This window comes from Trichosurus vulpecula, chromosome 2 (genome assembly GCF_011100635.1).
Source record: "Trichosurus vulpecula isolate mTriVul1 chromosome 2, mTriVul1.pri, whole genome shotgun sequence".
NCBI lineage: Eukaryota > Metazoa > Chordata > Mammalia > Diprotodontia > Phalangeridae > Trichosurus > Trichosurus vulpecula.
Window position 1 is genome coordinate 192150825 of NC_050574.1, and position 19791 is coordinate 192170615.

Here is a 19791-nt window from a genome sequence, read left to right on the forward strand (position 1 = left end):
CCATGCAAACCATCACCTTAAGGCAGACTGTTAATTATAACCCTAAGTGCGCACACTACGGCAGAGGTGGAAAGAACCTCAAAAGTCCTTTAGCACAAACTATACCTGAAGAGGAAGGCAGGGTGTTGCAGGGGGAAGAACACAGAACTTGGACCCAGAGGACCTCGGTTTAAATCTTGGCTTTTGGGGCAAGTCACTTCACTTTCCTAATCCTCATCTGTGAAATGACCAGATTGGATTAGACAGCCTCTAAGGCTGAGGATCAGAGGAGGTAATATTTGTAAGAAACACTTTGCACAGTGACTGGCACGTAGTAGGTGCTATATAAAAATGCTCACTCCCTCCTCTTCCCTTCCAACGCTAAAACTATGAATGCTCTGCAACAGAGGTGTCAAACTCATACTGCACTATTCCCTAGTGCAGCTGGACCAGATTAAAATGTCTCACAACGTTACCCCCATCCTGCACTGGTTCAGTTGGGCAGCTAGCTGGCACAATGAATAGAGTGCTAGACTTGGAGTCAGGAAGACCTGAGTTCAAATCTAGTTTCAGATACTTATTAACCATGCGACCCCGGGCAAGTTGTTTAACCTTTCTCAGTTTCCTCCTCTGCAAAATGGGCATAACGATAGGATGGTTGAGAGGATAAAATGAGAATATTTTTAAAGCACTTTGCACACTTAAAAGCTCCATATAAATTTTAGGGTAGGTTGGTGATGCAGTGAATAAATACTGGGTCTGGAGTCAGGAAGACCTGAGTTCAAATTTGGCCACAGATACTAGCTGTGAGACCTTGGGCAAGTCATTTAACGCTGTTTGCCTCAATTTTCTCATCTGTAAAATGAGCCAAAAAAGGAAATGGCAAACCACTCCAGTATCTTTGACAAGAAAACCCCAAAGTCAGTTACAACTGAAAAGATGAATGAACATAAATGCTAGATATTATTGAATTCAAATATGTGGCATGACATTTGTACCTAGCAAGTTTCATGTTAATTAGATTTTGCAGTTTTTCTGACTTGTTCATCAAAGTCAGGGTATAACCCCAGGATATTCCCTTAGAAATGTTCCTCCATGAAAATACTGCAAGCAGCCAGAAGGAAACAATTTGAGTATTGTGGAAACCCAATTAGAATAACCCAAGATCTGGCAGCTTCTACATTAAGAGATTGAAGGGCTTGGAATGCGATATTCCGAAGGTCAATGGAGCTAGGATTAAAACCTAGAATCACCTACCCAGCAAAACTGAGTATCATGTTCCAAGGCAAAATATGGATTTTCAATAAAATAGAGGACTTTCAAGCTTTCTCAGTGAAAAGACCAGAACTGAATAGAAAATTTGACTTTCAAACACAAGAATCAAGAGAAGCATGAAAAGGTAATCAAGAAACGGAAATTGCAAGGGACTTACTAAAGTTGAACTGTTTTGTTGACATTCCTACATGGAAAGATGATGTGTATGATTCATGAGACCTCAGTATTAGGGTAGTTGAAGGGAATATGCATATATGTATGTATATATGTTTATGTTTATGTATATATATAAGTGAATGTGTATGTATGTATATATCTATGTGTATATGTATGTATGTGTATGTATGTGTGTGTATATATATATGTGTGTGTGTGTGTGTTTATACATGTATATATATATATATGTAAAAGAGAGCAGACACAGGGTGAGTTGAAGATGAAGGGAAGATATCTAAAAGAAATAAAATGAAATTAAGGGATGAGAGAGCAACATACTGAGAGAGGGAGATAGAGAAAGATAGAATGGGGTGGATTATCTCGCATAAAGGTGGCAAGAGGAAGCAGTTCTGTGGGAGGAGGGGAGAGGGCAGGTGAGGGGGGAATGAGTGAACCTTGCTCTCATCAGAGTTGGCCTGAGAGGGAATACCATACATACTCAGTTGGGTATCTTACCCCACAGGAAAGAAGAGGGAGGAAGATAAAAAAAAATAAAAGGGGGGGGATGATGGAGGTGAGGGCAGATGGGGGTGGAGGTAATCAAAACAAACACTTTGGAAAGGGGACAGGGTCAAGGGAGAAAATTCAATAAAGCGGGATGGGTTGAAAAGGAGCAAAATGTAGTTAGCCTTTCACAACATGAGTATTGTGGAAGGGTTATACATAATGATACATGTGCGGCCTAGGTTGAATTGCTCAACTTCTTAGGGAGGGTGGGTGGGAAGGGAAGAGGGGAGAGAATTTGGAACTCAAAGTTTTAAAATCAGATGTTCAAAAAAAAAAAGTTATTGCATACAACTAAAGAATAAGATACACAGGCAATGGGGCGTAGAAATTTATCTTGCCCTACAAGAAAGGAAGGGAAAAGGGGATGAGAGGGGAGGGGGGTGACAGAAGGGAGGGCTGACTGGGGAACAGGGCAACCAGAACATACGCCATCTTGGAGTGGGGGGAGGGTAGAAATGGGGAGAAAATTTGTAATTCAAACCGTTGTGAAAATCAATGCTGAAAACCAAATATGTTAAATAAATAAATTTAAATTAAAAAAATAAAAAAAACTAAAAAAAAATAAAAGATAAAAAATAGCCCTAAAAAGGTAAAAAAAACAATTTTCATGCTTTCTAATTGCTATCTGTATGATATAGCTAGCATTAGAGTCCAGGAATTTGTCACAATTTGAGGATTTCTTTTCTTTTCCTTTTTCTTGCTTTCTTTAACCTTTTTGAAAATAATTTTGTTAATAGCTGTGTTTTTCAGTTTATTAATATTAGTAGCAGTAGCAGTGGTAGTAGTAGTAGAAGCAGTTGTAGTATTGATCATCTAAGTTTTTAAATAAGTAGTTGATTGCTTACTTATTTTTATATCCATAGATTCAGGCATTTTAATAGCATGATATGGTAGAAAAAATATTGTCTTTGGCAGTAGAAAAAGATAAATAAAATCCCTGTCTACTATTTAAAAAAAAAAAAGAAATGTTCCTCCATGTTGCTATCTCTCCATTAATTGCTGCTTTTTTACATCTTGTGTAATTCAACCAATTCTGAATCCAGGCTTCTTTTCTCCACCTTGTATACAAGTATATCATGAGAGACTTGGTAAAACACTGCAGTGAAACCCAACTATACTATATATGCCTGTAGCATTCCCCCTAATCTGTTTAATATCATTGTGAATCAAGAAAAGACAGCATGTTAGCTCGGCATGAGCTGTCCTTGATGACCCACGTTGTCTCTTAGTGGGTTTCTAACAGTTACCAGTCCCTCCCTTTAAGATTGTGCTCTTCTAGACTTTTGCCAGCAAGCAAAATCAAGCCTACTGGCCTCTCGTTTGAAGAACTCACTTTATTTTTTTTTTTTTTTTGAAAAATGTGGATGGCAGATTTCAGGCTACAGGCCTTCAGCACTTATTTCCTTCATTCTCCTAGTATTTTTCAAACACCAATGACAGTGACTCAACAGTTATGCCTGCATGGTTTTTTTAGTGTCTTAGGAAAAAGTTTGTCCTGACCTGGTGACTTGATCTCATGAAGGGCAGCTAGGTCCTTTTTAGAAAAACCATTTCCTTGATTATTTTGAGTTTCACATTTGTTATGAAGTCCCAAATTTCAAAGATTATTTTCCTTAGTGAAGAAAATGGAAGCAAAATGGTAGTGGGAGGGAACATGAGTCATTCTGATGGCAAAGAATGGAGGTTCCCTATGAATGCATTTTTCTTTTAAAGAGAGAGCAGCTCAGGTGTAGGTACCAGGTTTTTTGGTGATGTGGGTGAAGCTAATGGTTTTCTTGTATAATTACCTACAGTATCTTGATGGGAGTTTTCCTGCTTTACAAAATTCATGTGTCCACTTGGTAATCCTTTAGTACTCGGAATGTTGGTTCATCTATAAGACTTATAACCACAATGTAATTAATATTTCTCTGAAGATTATGAGACCAGTCTCAAGATAATTGTTGTTTTATGTCCTTTCTTGCTTATGTATTGTCTGTCATCTTCCTGTAGTCATTGCCAATCATCTGTTTTACAATAGATCGCTCTCTACATTTGGGACAAAGGCAATGGACCCCATCTTACCCCGGTGCCTGAGTTTTGCACAGATGATGTGAGCTCTCCTAAGTCTACCAGTTGTGCTACAATGTTTCATACATTTCTACCACTTTGTGTGAGTACCATAGGTAAAATTTCTTTATCTATTATGTAGGGTATGTAGTGTGCTTCATGCTGTCTTGGCACCTTGTACAACACTATGGACTCAGTGAGTCCTGGTGATTATTCGCTGACAGAGGACAAATAAGCACATTCTGTGTCAAATCATTAATGTCAACTAAAATTTACTGAGCACTTGTTATGGGTTGTGGTGGGAAGGACGCTAGATTTGGAGTCAGGAGTTTTCAGTGTGAGCCCTGGATCTGCTACTTAGGTGCTGCATGACCTTAGGCAAGCCCCTTAATTTCTCCAGGCCTCAGTTTCCTCATCTATAAGATGAGGATATTTCTTGTTCTACTATGTTGTGAAAAAAGCTTTGTGTATACCTTAACACACTGTATAAATGTAAGTTATTGTTATTATCAAATGAAACATCATATTCAATTCAGGCATTTATTAATTCAGGCCTCCTGAACATGGAAGGCTTTGAATGTAGAGAACTTTACTTGGTGGACAATAAATAGCTGTACAAGAGCTTTGGACTAGAATGATGTGAGCAGATCGAAGAATAAAGAAGGGAAGTCTGTAAGCGGAGTGAAAGGTCAATTGAATATGGAGAGAGTAGACATGGGAATTATGTATAGTAACTTGTATAGTAATTATGTATATATTATGTATAGTAACTTTCACCATATGAAAGATATTATTATCATTATTATGATTGCAGAGAGACAGCAGGGCCCACGGTGGATAGGGTGGTGGGTTTGGAGTCAGGAAAACTAGATATCCAGTCCCTCCTCTGAAGCCTAGTAGCCATGTGACCTGAAAAATTTGCTGAATTTAGGGTTCAGATGCCTTAGGGTTTTCCTACCAAATAGTAGACAGGCTGTGATCCTAATTGACAAAGTTCCTATACCAGGAGTTCCCCTGGCTGACAAATCCCAAATTCTTTGCATTGGTGGTGACTTATTAACAGAAGAGCTAAGGAGGCATCTTATAGCACAGAGAGAAATCCTTCCCATCTCTCCATCTAGAAGGAAGAAAATGCAGACATACACCATGTGCACGTATAGCCCCTTGACACATGTGCACAATGGATACTGTATATTGCTGATTAAGGAGAGCACTAGGGCTCATGTGTTTTTCATGGGATCAAGCATTTCCTTAACTAGAGTAAGTCCTTGTGATTTGCTGAAGACTGTTATTTTGAAAGGAGAAAAAAAAATCACTGATAGAGGATGGCCCTTGCTACCAAACTCAGACTGTCTGCAATTAAAATCAAGTGTACTCAAAACTAAACTCCATGTTTAAGAATGGAAAGACCTTAAGATGATAGCTAGGATAGAGTGATGAACGTGGAGCTGGGAAGACGAGAGTTTAAAATCTCCCTCAGACGTTAGCTGCATGTCCTATGGCAAGTCATTTAACCTCTTTTTGCTTAGTTTCCTCAGGTGTAAAATGAGGATAATAATAGCACCTTCCTCGAAAGTGTGGAAGAAAATTATATATATTAAGATTTTCTAAATGTAAGCGTATTTTTTTGCCTAGCGAAAAAAATGTCCAAACTGACACTCATCTCATTCCTTTGGACATCTCTCCAACACAAGTAATTTTGAAGCCCCAATTTATAGGATCCTGAACAAGGAATACTTCACAATCAAGACTGAACAAAGGTTGTCTAGAGTTATGGTAACATTTCAGTTAACGGTTTGCTTTATCAAATGGAACAACAGTCATTTAAGTTTTGGCACAACCGTGGAGAGTAGTTTCTCTTTTTTGTGTGTGAGGCAATCGAGGTTAAGTGACTTGCCCAGGATCACACAGCTAGTAAGGGGAATAATTTCCTAAAACCATTCATTTCTCTTTGACTACTATCCCAAGGATCCTCCTTTCCAGTTGGCAAAAGATAACCCAAAAGATATCTTTCCATTAGCTGAAGTAATCAAAGAGGCATCTTTCTTCTCTTAGGTCAAGACTTCTCAGCCTGGAGTCCACAGATAAATTTCAGTTAAGAGCAGTTGGGGGTTCTGTGAACATGGATGGAAAAAAATACATCTTAATTTTCTTTAAGCTCTAACTGAAATTTAGTGTTTCCTTTAGTTATTTAAAATGCTCTGAGAGAGGGTCTTCGGTAGACTTTGAAGGAATACAGTCCATAAAGGGATGCATGGGCCAAAAGAGGATCTCTAACCTAATCCCTTCTGGATGTAGGGGAAGAGGCTCCTACTCTTCCATGGATCAGTCAAAGGCAGCTTGCCTATGTCCCTTTGCTGCCTTAATTACTTTTTGAGGAGGAGCCCTTTGGCAGCTAGGTGGTGAAGTGGATAGTGCTGGGCCAGGAGTCAGGAAGAGTCATCTTCCTGAGTTAAAATCTAGGCTCAGACATTTATTGGCCGTGTGACCCTGGGCAAGTCACTTAACCATTTTTGCCTCAGTTTCCTCATCTGTAAAATGAGCTGGAGAAGGAAATGGCGAACTCCAAGAAAATCCCCAAATGGGGTCATGAAGAGTCAGACATGACTGAAAATGACTGAACAACAACCTACCTAGGCTGATCAGAAAGAAAGGAACATGACATTATTTTGGAATTGATAGTTAAAGAAAGATTGATGATGTTTCTCTCTCAAGTTCTTCAGACTAGGATAATTTCACAAATAGATTTTTAATATTTCTATGTGAGGGAGCTAGGACAGGTAGGTTGGTGTCTATTTCCACTTATAGTTACTATGAAGACCAAATGAGATAATATATATAAAGCATTTTGCGAAATTTAAAGCACCATATAAATGTTAGATGCTATTATCATAATCATCACCGTGATCACCTTGTCCAAACCACACATTTGTAAGAGAGGAAGAAATGGAGGCCTACAGAGAGACTGAGTAAATTTCTAAAGGTTTCACAGCAAGCTTGAGTGGAGTTGGGACAAGAGCCCAGGTTTTCTGACTCTTGACCTTGTCTTCTTTGTCCTATTCCATCCTAACTACTCTAATTCTCCTGGCTATGGACTTAAGTTTAGACAAACCTATTAATTTTATTGACAATAGACATGTAAATGTGATCCTATTTAAAGCATATTCTAGTAAATGTTCCCTGTTTCTAGGCATTCTCCATCCTGTTCATTAAAAATTAAAAAGAACTACTTTGATTGTTATTAAAATGATGTCCTCCATTCTTTGCCTAACTTTAACTGGGGAATAGGATTGGACTCATTGTCATGAAAAAGCCACTTTTTATGGACTTTGGGATAGCTGATGCTTGATTTTATAATGCACACTTTAAAGAAACACTTCAAGTTATAAATACATGAAATTTTTTTTCTTATTGCCTCATAGGGAAATCCAGTGAAGGAGATGGCTGTTTTTGTTGCTGTAAAAACATGCAAGAAATTTCATGATGACAGAAGTATGTTCTGAATCATTTGTTTTTATTGGATTTTTAAAATGTGCTCTTTGTTTTATAAGGGCATAAGCACAAGAATTAGACAGGAACAAAAGGGGCAACCAGCAAAATCTGCATTAAACAGTATTTCTCATTTTGACAGGTAAACTAGAAGGGTTAAATTTTATGAATATGAATTCATATGAAATCAAAATATGAATTCACAACTCCTTTAAATGCCTATTAAAACCCCATTTTTATTCATAAACTGGAAAGTTTAGAGAATACCTATCTTGGGACAGTATGTCAGAAATATTTAATTTGAACTGTGTAGAACCTTTGATTCTCACTGAAGTCTTGGTGGTTTCCTAGAATAATTGATCACATTACATGTGTTGCTTGTGAAAAGTTTGGAATATGAAAATTAAGTGGGTCCACTGAGAATTTTGAAGACCGTCCCTGATCCAGCCCCCTCCTAGATTTCACTGTACATTCTTCCAAAGAAAACATTTTAACTGTGCTATTCATAAGTGAAATAGAGATTAAAGAAAAAAGATGGGAAAGGAAGGTGCTTTATAAAACAGGAGAGCCCTACTAACTAAGCCGCAGAATGGAGAACACGGGCAAAGTACGTGCTTTTTGTTGTACTGCCGAGGAGCGCTCTTGAGATGGGCAGCATGACTCAGTGGCAAGAATGTTCAGAGCATTGGACTTGGGACCAAGCAAGTAGGGTTCCAATCCTAGCTCTGTGTGACCTTGGACAAGTTGCTCTCTGTAAAACGAGGGGGCCGGATTAGATGGCCTCTAAGGTCACCTCTAGCTCTGAATCCAGGATCCTATCCTTCCCTATAGACGAGGCTTTCCTGATCTGTCCCCACCCTCAGCTTCTATTGCCCTGAGAATGACCTTGCATTTATTTTGTTTATGCTTATGTGGACACACGTTGCCTCCACCCAGAGACTGTAAGCTCCATGAGGGCAGGGACTATTTAATTTTTGTCTTTGTCTTTGTATTTCCAGTGCCTGGCACATAGTAGGTACTTAGTAATATTGACTGATTAGTCATCTTCTGAGAATGCAGAACAACAGCCACAGGATAATAATGATAGCTCACATTTATGGAGCATATTAGTGTTTGTAGATTACATGTATTATCTCATTTGATCCTCAAGATAATACTGTGAAGTAGGTGCAGTTCCCATCCCCCATTTAATAGTTAAGGGAACTGAGGGTCAGATAAGTGAAGTGACTATCCCAGGGTCACACGGCTAGTCCACATCAGAGGTAGGCTCTAACCCCAGGTCTTTCTGACTCCAGCACTCCATCTTCACCTCCAGCTGAATTAGAAATGAGAAGTGCTGACTACTAAATCAGGCTTTCTCAACCTTCATTGCAACAGACCCCTGTCTTTACATTGTGCTGTCTCTCTGGATGCCTGGTCCGTCAAGGTTTTGGCAGAACAATATGTGTTCTGAGCAGAAAATGGCTGAGTCCCATGGCCTTTCTTGATGCCTCATACCTCCTTCCTCTGCCTGGTCTGTACCTTGCCCTGCAAAGCCAGGCTCAGGGGACAGTTTTTACGACACTCAAAATCCCTTCAGAACTGTAACTCTTGATAAAAAGAACCCATGATAAGTCTGAGAGTAGCAAGATGAAGATGATTCCTAATATCTGTCACACTATGCAACATTTTGTTGGCAGGCTATCAGTGTGTCACACCTCATTGGAGAGCCATAAAAACAATTAAGAAATTATTAATATGAGCTTTTAAAAAAGAAGATTCAAAATGTTTCTTCCTAGAAGCTAAGCTAGGCACATGACAGTATCTTGCCCACACATGTACTATTGCCTTCCTTTGTCTAATTAAGCATCATCAGAAATTTCTGGATGACTGGATAAAGGGGACAAGTAATAAGTTAACACAGCTTGGAATTAGACAGCATTTTGTGAGTGGAATATTGAAATATGAAAGCAGTGAAAGGCAGGAACTGTATTTCACAAAACCCCAAAATAACCTCACCTACTATCATGAATTTAGGCTGAAGATCATTTTATTTTTAAAAAATGGTAATTAAGTAAAAGAATATAAAAGCAGGAAGAGTGTGACACAATGGAAAGAAGATTGGCATGGGAATCAGGAGGCCTGGATTCTGGGCCCACTTCTGCCACTGACATGCTTTGTGACCCAGTACAAGTCACTGGATTTCTCTGGACCTGAGTCAGGCACCTCATTTACAAAGTGAATGCTCTGGTCTGATGTTAACCTCTAGCTCTAATAATGCTTGATGCTATGACTATGAGAATTGAACAGACAAACACTTCAGCTCCCAAAGCAATCAAATTTATTGATTTCCTTTAACTATTTGGCTCTGGTCACAGAGAGAGGTGAAAATTTGTGACTGTTCTGAAACCTGGTTGATTTTCTGTTGGCAGACTCATTGGAATGCGATGTGTTTGTTAAAAGAATTATTCTGATGTGAGAGAATTTCTAAGTTTCCTGGGACCCTTGAGTTTGTGTATATGCTAGGAGAATCTCAGAGCTCTGGGCTTTCCTGCCCTTTACTCTCTGGTTGGGAGAGTCGCCATGTTTTCTTCATAAAGGCCATGAGCTATTGAGGACCATCGTGGCACAGTGGAAAGGCTGTTGCCTTTGGAGTCATAGGGCCTGGCTTCACATATGCCTCTGTCACTAGGGATCTGTGTCGCTTTGGACAAGTCATTTCATCTTCTTCTGTCTCTGTTTCCTTGAGTATAAAATGAGGAAGTTGGATTAGATAACCTGTGAGGTTATTTGCAGCTCTTCATCTGGGATGGTATGAGAAACGTGATAGTATAGTACAAAGCAGTACAATGTGCATTCAGCTGTACATCTAACACCATTTAATGGGAGGACGTACTCTCTTGAAGATCAGGTGTTTAGAAAGCCAGCATTCAGAAACTTGTAAAAGCCAACTTTTTATTTTCTATTTTAATAAGGAAAGGATGAAATCAAAATCCACAACTAACCCCCAAATACCATTTTAGCTTGGGTTGGGAAAAGCTTGACTCTCCTCTCTTGCCATCTAGTTTACCGGATGTTATTAATTATTAGTGGGTCAGTAGGTGGCATAATGGATAGAATACTAAGCCTGGAGTCAGGAAATCTTCCTGAGTTCCAGTCTGGCCTCAGACACTTACTAGCTGTGTGACCCTGGGCAAGTCACTTAGCCCTGTTTGCCTCAGTTTCCTCATCTGTAAAATGAGCTGAAGAAGGGAATGGCAAACCACATTAGTATATTTGTCAAGAAAATCCAAATGGGGTCACAAAGAGTCAGACATGACTGAAATGACTGAACAAATTAATTATTAGTAAGAAGGAGCTACAAATAAGCAGCATGCTAAATTGTAAGGACCACCAGCTCTAGAGTCAGAGGATCTGGGTTTATATCCTATCTCCATGTCTTACTACCTGTCTGACCATGGATAAGTCACTTACCCTCCTTAGGCCTCATTTCTTATCTGTATACTGGGTGGTTTGGATTAGGTGGTCCCCTGAGGTCTTTTTCCAGCTCCAATTTTATACTCCTCATCAGAAGAATTTGGTCTTGAGTGTCGTCTTTTTTCTGCCCTTGTGTATACTCTGATGGAAATGTTGATAAACACAGAAATGGCCTAGACATTGAATGTTAGCAGAGTAGGTACGTAGTAGCAATTTGCTTACTTATGGTTATTATTATTCATGATTATTGTATTATCAATATCATATGTTAAATAATGTTAATATGATGATGATAACTAGCATTTATGTAGTTCCTCAAGGTTTGCAAGGCACTTTACAAATCTCATCTCATTTGAACCTCACAACAACTCTGGGAAGAGGGTGCTGTTATTTATTCCCATTTTATAGATCAGGAAACTGAGGCAGACAGAGATTAAGTGACTTGCCCAGGGTCACACAGCCAGTAAGTGTCTGGTGTAAGATCTGAATTTCTGACTTCCAGCTCAATTGACTCTGCCCCCTAATTCTAGAGGCACTAGTATATTCTTCCAATACACATATTTCTGGCAATAAAACTATCATTAGAGATTGTATAAAATATTAACAACCTCTAAGGATAGGTTGAATTGCTCTCAGGAAAATTCCAGTCTTGCCTTTAATGTATTGGGCACAAATGGACATGAATGGAACACAAAATGACATAAGTGGAATTTATTTTTTACTTCCTGAGGTAAACTAGCAATAAAGGAGAAAGACTAATGTTCAAAAGAAAAATGTTGTGATTATTCTTTACTAATACAAAGGAAAGTGTAACTGCTTGATGGAACCAGCCTATCTGAACTCTACTTGAAACATCACATTCTTATTGACACATACTTTTTAAGTTACCTTAGAAAATCCCTATCTACTCCATCTACACAGCAGCATTTCTATTAAGATCCAAGGCTTTTAGACAGACTTTTAAAACCTGTAAGGGTAAGAAGTAGCATTAAATGCTGCAAAATACTTTTAAAGCAAGGAAAACCACTGGGGTTTTGATTCAACTTGATCCATGCTCTTGGGTCATATGTTTTTCATTGTGTAATGGGGAGCTGTGAGAAAATTTTAAGAATCTTCTGTACCTTCCCTTTTTTATGCAGATCATGTGCATGTCTCAAGTATCTGGTAGCAGCCGCTGTTGTTGCTCATTAAATGGTGGGTTGTGATATGCCATCCTCCTGCTGTCTCCCATCTAATTAAAGAGGCAGAATTGCTACTTATTCAGCCTTCAGTTCCTTTTCACAGCTTCTTGATTTCTTTAAGAAAAAATAAATACTTTTTTCTCCTTTAGATTAGAAAAAGGTAGGTAGCTTTACTGCTGTGATTTTGCATCAGAGAGTAAAATCTACATCAATATACTGAAACAAACATTAGGATTTTCCCCTACCTAGTTTTCTCTCTTTGATTGAACAATCAGATGGCTAGGCAAGTAATGAAGAGTGTAGCGTGTGGGTCTTAAATAGGTATATAAGTAAAGCTTGAGCTACAAGGAACCAGGTGGAAGACAATTTCCTTGTTAGAAGAAGTAATTAGATTAATAATTGTGGATGAAAGCTCATTCTTGAGTACTCCCCATGGATTCTGAAGTGGTTGAGTATACAGATTAATTGGAGATGTCACTTTCAATCAGTGGGGTAAAATGATCTTAATCACTTGCATGAAATTTTTCTCTTTAATGTGGTGTTATAACCCACGTTTGGTGTGTATTCTTATATAATATACATATATGTGTAATACACACATATTTATACACATGCACATATATATGTATTTCTCTATATATCATATATGATAGTATATTATTATATTATAGTATACATACATATACATAGTATACGTACATATACACACATACATATGTATGTATGTATGTATGTATGTATGTGTATACCTCCTTGTGGTCCTGGATCTTTCCCATAGAGAAAATACCAATCATATTTTTAAGTGGGCAAGTAAACATAATGAGACTCAACATCATAAGTAAAATATTAATAATACATTCCTCAATAGGCTCAAAGGCTGTCATTTGATGGCAAGGCAGCTTTATAGCACGTCTGAAGATTATTTTCATTCTTGGCTTAAGTCATCCTTGCAGTGAAGCATACAAAGGTAAATATGTATGTTGTTCACCTCAGAGGAATATTTTACTTCTTTGGTTAAGGAGCCTCTAAACTCATATAGAAGATATATGTAGTTTATACAGCTGAGCTTTTTCGTGATAGAAGTATTTTTTAGCCTTCTTTTGCTCTTTTAATTATTGTGGTGTTATCTAACCTTCTTGAGGAGGCACTCCCTGTTAATTTGGTACCTTGATATATGAGATGACATAAACATTAGCATGATGTCACTTAATTGTTGAATTTAATCAAATTAAATTGAATCGATTGAAAGTGAAATCTGTAACTGTAATTGACTGCAGAAGCATTTTCTCAACATTCAGCCCTTTAGAAATACAGTGTTCAGGCAATATGATGTAGAATTCTCTAGCAAAGAGCACTGAGCAGTCAAATTAGTTCTCAAATAGCTTAACGATACTAATAAAAATTGTTCGTACCTTTAAAGTTTGGCAAAATTGGGAGAATTCCCATTTCATGTATTGTAGAGGAAAAATCAATCCTGTTGCAAGATGTTACCAATTTCCAGCCTTCCCTGGTATCTAATAATTCCTATTTTAAACAAAAAAGAAGGGGATCTGAGACAGGGAACTAGCCTAAGATATTGACAACCACTATTTAAAACTCCAGCAGGGAGAATGTAGTTGAATGTAGGAGTTTAGGGAGGAGAGTCAACCTTGATTTTTATTTCAGTTTCATTTGAATCAGCTCGTTGGTAGAGAATCACTCATTCTGGTTAGTTATTAGAGCAAAAAGGAACTGAAGGCTAAAAGGCCAGGAAAACAAATGCACAATTTGCACACCCTGCAAGAGCACATGTTGAAGACTGAGGGAAATTCTTGACTTTTCCTCACAGCTTCTTCCAGTGTTATGCAATAATGGAGGATATCTTACCCAAGAGTGTGAACATATAGTGACCGCATGCTCCTGAGAGCCCTATTACATGGTAAGTCATTTTCTTTATTATATGCAAAAATAAACTGCCAGTGCAGTGCCCTGGTTAAGATTTTAATTGCACAGAGTTTTGGAAGGAGAGAACAGAGTGAAGATTTTTTTATAGCAACCTTGCCTTGTCTTTCATTTAATATGCCCCTTACTAGGGTGAAAACATGCGTGTACTCTCTCTTCTGTGACTGTAGAAAAATCATAGGAACATATATATAATGGAGATTACTTTAATATTGGATTGCCTGATCACTTTAGTGTTAATTCATCCATTGATTCAACAAGAATTTATTAAAAGGTCACTGTGTGCCGGGCACAGTGCTCGGGGCTCGTGATACAAAGGCAATTACAAAACAGTTCCTGCTTGCAAGGAATTTAATTTCCCCTGGAGGCAAATAACATTTAAGTAAATAAGCAATTGCAAAGTACATACAAGGTAAATATGAACTACTTTTGGGGGAGAGGGAAGACTCAAACTAGGGGAATTAGGTGAGGCCTCCTATAGGAGGTGATATCGGAGGTGAGCCTGGAAGAGAATCCAAGAATCACTGGAACCTAAAAATTGTTTGGCAGTTCAGTCAATCAGTTGTTGGAGATGAGGAGGGATAACATTCTATTTATGAGAGATAGCGGGTGTAAGTACACAGGTATAGGAAGGGAGAATCATATATGGGGCAAAAGTCTGGCATAATATGTGAGAGGGTGTGATGTGTAATCAGCCTGGAAAAATAAATCAGAACCAGATTGGGAAGGGCTTTAAATGCCAAACAGAGGAGTCTGCCTTTTGTCTCAGAGCTTAGGGAATCTCTGGAGTGTTTTGAAGAAGAGAGTAACATGGTTGGTTATGTGCTTCAGAAATACCAGTTTGACAGTGATATGGAGAATAAATTCCCAGGGGAGAGACTTGAGGGAACAGGGAGATCGATTAGGCAGCTTGTGTGTGTGTGTGTGTGTGTGTGTGTGTGTGTGTGTGGAGAGAGAGAGAGAGAGAGGATGATGAACCAAGGTCACCATGTTGTGAGTAGAGAAAGGGATGAAGGCAAGAGATGTTGTGAAGGTAAAAATCAACAAGATTGGCAAACTGATTAAATGGGATGGGGGAAGGGGGAGAGAGAGGGAAGCTTTGAGAACGAACGTGAAGTTGCAAACCTGGGAGACTGGAAGGATGGTAGTGCCTTCAACCAAAATTGGGAAGTTAGGAAGCAAGACAGGTTTTAGGCGGAAAGATAATGAGTTCCATTTTGGAGAGGCTGAGTTTGAGATGCTTATGTGAGAGATGTCCAGCAGGCAGTTGGTGATTTAGCACTGAAATTTAAAAAAGAGATGAGAACGGGATATGTAGATTACAATCAAGAAGTATTTATTAAGTGCTCACTACATGCCAGGCACTGTGATAAGCTCTGGACATACAAACAAAGGCAAAAAAGATTCTCTGTTCTTTTGCAGTCTACTGGAAGAAGCAACATGCAAACAACTACGCATAAACAAGATATATACAGAATATATTGAGAATAATCTCAGAAGATGATACTAAGATTAGCCAGAACAATATAACAGTTTTTTTTAAAGCTGAATTAAAAATGGTTTAAGAAGTAGATTTTACATTAACATTTTGTAGGGGAAGAAAAAGGTTAATTAAAATTTGAGCTATACATATAACACTATGATGTAATTTAACTGGAATTTCATATAAGGAAGTAAATGCATTCATCTGTATTGAGGCGGAATTTAATTGCCCATGGGAGTATTGAAAATGTTGATCAAGAAGTGGGTTTTAATCATGTCCTGTCATCACCATTCAACTATAGCTTTTCTCAGGATTTCAAACAAGCTTTTGGTCCTAGGAGACCTTAGAAAGGACAGTGACCATCTTTCTGCCTTATAGATGCTGCAGTTCTAAGTTGCCTCTGCTGCCTACACATTTAGGCGTGTGATTGTAATCTCTTTTCTCTTTAACTTCCCCCCCAGTACCTATTGTAAAGCAGACTTGGGAAGGTCAGGCAAGTCTCATTGAATACTACAGTGATTATGCAGAGAGTTCAATTCCAACTATTGATCTGGGAGTGCCTAATACAGAAAGAGGTGAGCACTTCATTTTATTAGTGCCTTTGTAGGAAATCTTTCATTCTATAAACATGATAAATTAAGGCAGAAAATGTTTATTTTCCAAGAAGATTATAATTCTGCCTTACGCATTTTCCTCTCTTCCCATAGTTTCTTTAAGCATTGCCTTTGCATTGAAAGGTGTAGCAAGATGGTACAGTGCATAGAACACTGGGCCTGGAGTCAGCAACACCTGAATTCAACTCTGGCCTCAGATACGTACTAACTGTGTGACCTTGGGCAAGTCACTTAAACCTGCTTGCCTCAGTTCCTCATCTGTAAAATGAATTGGAGAAAGAAATGGCAAATCACTCCAGTATCTTTTCCAAGAAAACCCCAAATGGAATCATGAAGAGTTGAATGTGACTGAATGGATCGAACAACAACAAATTACATCAGTTATTTCCAATAGTTTTTCAGAAGACAGTAATTAATGTAGTTGGAATACATGGAAACTGTACCTACTTAAGCCTTAGTTTTACACACACACACACTTTTACATATACATATATGTATATACACATATGTTTATGTCTATGCATGCACACATAGTATGTGTATATACAATATGTATATATTTCACATCTTCATCTCATGATTTAAAAAAATAAGACCTTATTAAGCATTCCAATTAGCAGATACTATATATACTGTACATAGATTGCCACTTTTCAAGGAATTAAATTGCAAAGATGGCATTATCTGCCAGTTTGTGGGTTTAACAGCTTTGATGTCTCTCCCTGGTTTCTGGGCCCCAGGGATCATGTTGCTGCAGTTCTAGGAAGGCACCACCAGATGGTAGTCTCGCTTATCTTGGCTACTTCAGAGTTGCTAGTCATTTATTTCAGTGAACCCAGACAAAACCCACCTTCTTTGGCAATGAAGCATTTTATTAGCAAAAAAGCTTCGTATTACACTGCTAGTACTTAATAGATCCCTGAAACAGGTGGAAAAATATTAGAACAATGTTTTCTAAAGAAACACAACGGCCTATGATGGAAATATGAGCAGTTAACTTTGTAGAGCTTACTCCGAGCCTTTTTAACAGGCTTATCAATTCTGTCCTTTTCTCAATGGTCAGAGGCCTGGCTACATCAGTGCTTCTGTGTTTCCTGAATTTCTCCTGGAAAGCCATCATTTTCTGGCCTGTTCCTTCTATCTCAGGATGCCTTAGTAGGCACCAAACCTAATGTTTTAGCTCAGGGATGGGGAACCTGCAGCCTTGAGGCCACATGTGGCCTTCTAAATCCTTAAGTGTGGCCTTTTGACTGAATCCAAAATTTACAGAACAATTTGGATTTGTCAGGCATGGCCTAGACTTAAATAACTTCCAAAGTCCATTCTCCTCTTGAAATCCCATGATCCTAAATGTTACTTTTATCTTTGCATTATAACTAAAAAATTTAGGCTTTACGTTTAATAGAAGAAATAGAACCTGGGTCATTTTACCTTCAAATGTTTTCTATTTGTTTCCATTTAGTACAAAGATACGGACTACAATTTTCATTCATATAATATTTTATATCAGAGGACACAGTTCAAATCCGGAATCTGCCACTTTACATTTGTGGGTAATCACTGTGTGTTATCCTGCCCTTTTCCCTTAGGTCACTGCGGAAAGACCTTTGCTATTTTGGAAAGATTTTTGAATCATAGCAGTGATACAACAACTTGGTTAGTCATTGTGGATGATGATACGTTAATAAGGTAAGAAGTCATTCTTGTCCTTGTGTGGATACAGATTCTAGACATACATTTAAAGCCTTAGTTCATATACTTCCACATCTAATCTTTTCCCTGTTCATATTTTCTAATTTGCATATATGCAGGTATTATGATTAATATAAATATTATGATTAATTTATCATTAATGTTTATTAAATATTCATATACTTATGGTGCCGTATAGGCTATTTTTATTTTTTTAGATGAAAAATATTTTAATTGATACATTTTGTTTTGACTCATTTGTCACTTACCAATAAACAATATTCTAATAGAACATTAGATAATTTAGATATTATTAGGTATTAGATCTAATAAAAAAACATTTCCATAAAAAAGTAAAACCATCTAGTACATTGATTACTACTGGCAGCACATGTAACTTTTCACTCATGTAGTTTACCATGTTAACAGAAGAGAATATTGTGGTTTTAACCTCAGTAATAGAGAACCAATTTTGTTCACTGTATTTGGCCTGTATTCTGTTGGTCTTTTAGCATTATCTTTTTTTTTACACTATTAGTATATATTTTTTGGTCCCTTTCCTCTGCATCAGTTCATATAGATCTCACGATTCTCTGAAATCTTCATGTTCCTTATGTATTCCTTATGGGGGCCACTTATTTTTAGTTAACTTATTGCATATAGCACCCATTACAGTAATCTGTACTGTAATGAATAGCATGAATGTTTACTGTGTGTGACCTGAAGTTCCCAAAGCAGAACAGTTCTCAGAGACAGTCTTTGTTGTTGATACTAGAATTCTAAGCATGCCAGTAACTTACGTTTTCCTGAAGATTGAAATATGTTTAACAAAGTGCTAGCTGGCAGAATCTATTAGAGCGAAAGTCTAATAAGGAAGCCTACCTTTCTTGTATGCATAAAAGCTTTTCTCTCTTAAATGCCTCCTTTGACACCTCAAGGCGGTACATAAGTGATCCTAGGCTCTCCAAGGCAAGCTTTGGAAGGGGCTGCAAAGCTGAAAAGACTTCCAATACAGGCCCAGGACTGACCAGTTTGTCTGTTGGATGAGGACCAGACTAATGAAGTTTGGGGAGAGTGTCACTATACAAGTAGTGAATTGAAAACCATCTCTTAAATTATCAAAACGGTTGCTGTCTACATGAGTGTAAATAGGGAATACCCACTGCACTGAAATCATAACTCCTTGAAGTATGTGAAAGCTTTATTATATAATTTCAAAAGCAGCTTGGCTAATATGAATTTTTATGCAGGACTTGAGGGGAAAATCTAGTGGAGGTGGCCTCTTAAAATATCTTTATAAGAAGGGAAAGAGGGTGTAGAGAGCAGGATAGAGCTATCCCCCACTCTCTCAGTCCCCCATGATGACCATTGGCTGATTTCAATCATTTTCTTAATTGCCTCCATAAGCTTTTTGAACCCCAGTTATAATAAATTTTCATATAGCTAGTACACACTGCACTGCAGGCTCTAGGAGCCATGAAACGTTTATCCAGAAATTGTGTTTGAAAGGAGTAATTGTTAATTATGCATTCCATTGACATTTTAGTATCTCCAGGCTCCGGAACCTGCTTAGCTGTTATGACTCAAGTGAACCAGTGTTTCTAGGAGAACGTTATGGCTATGGACTGGGAACTGGAGGATACAGCTACATCACTGGAGGAGGAGGGTAACTGAATTTTGAGATGCCTCCCAACCTTATCTTTAATATTTATCTGTAATTCCGAATTCTGTATTCCATGATGTAACTGTCTTTACATTGTGTTACTTAGCTATTTTTGAAAAATAGGTGGTTTTTTTTAGGTTAAAAACAAAACAAAACAAAAATAATTTATGACATGGAGCTTCCTCTATGGAAATTTCCTCTGCTTTTGTGACTTACTTGGTGAACAACTCTTAGGGAGTTAGTTGT

General features: G+C 37.9%; 1 protein-coding gene across 1 annotated transcript in view; it reads left to right on the forward strand.

The window, feature by feature from the left end:
* Positions 1-19791, forward strand: part of B3GLCT (beta 3-glucosyltransferase) — a 124697-nt gene that overhangs the window by 86856 nt on the left and 18050 nt on the right. The window contains exons 9-13 of the mRNA XM_036742638.1: positions 3998-4129; positions 7449-7518; positions 16038-16151; positions 17780-17879; positions 19429-19548. Coding sequence (XP_036598533.1) covers positions 3998-4129; positions 7449-7518; positions 16038-16151; positions 17780-17879; positions 19429-19548 — 536 coding nt within the window. The remainder of the gene's footprint in view (positions 1-3997; positions 4130-7448; positions 7519-16037; positions 16152-17779; positions 17880-19428; positions 19549-19791) is intronic.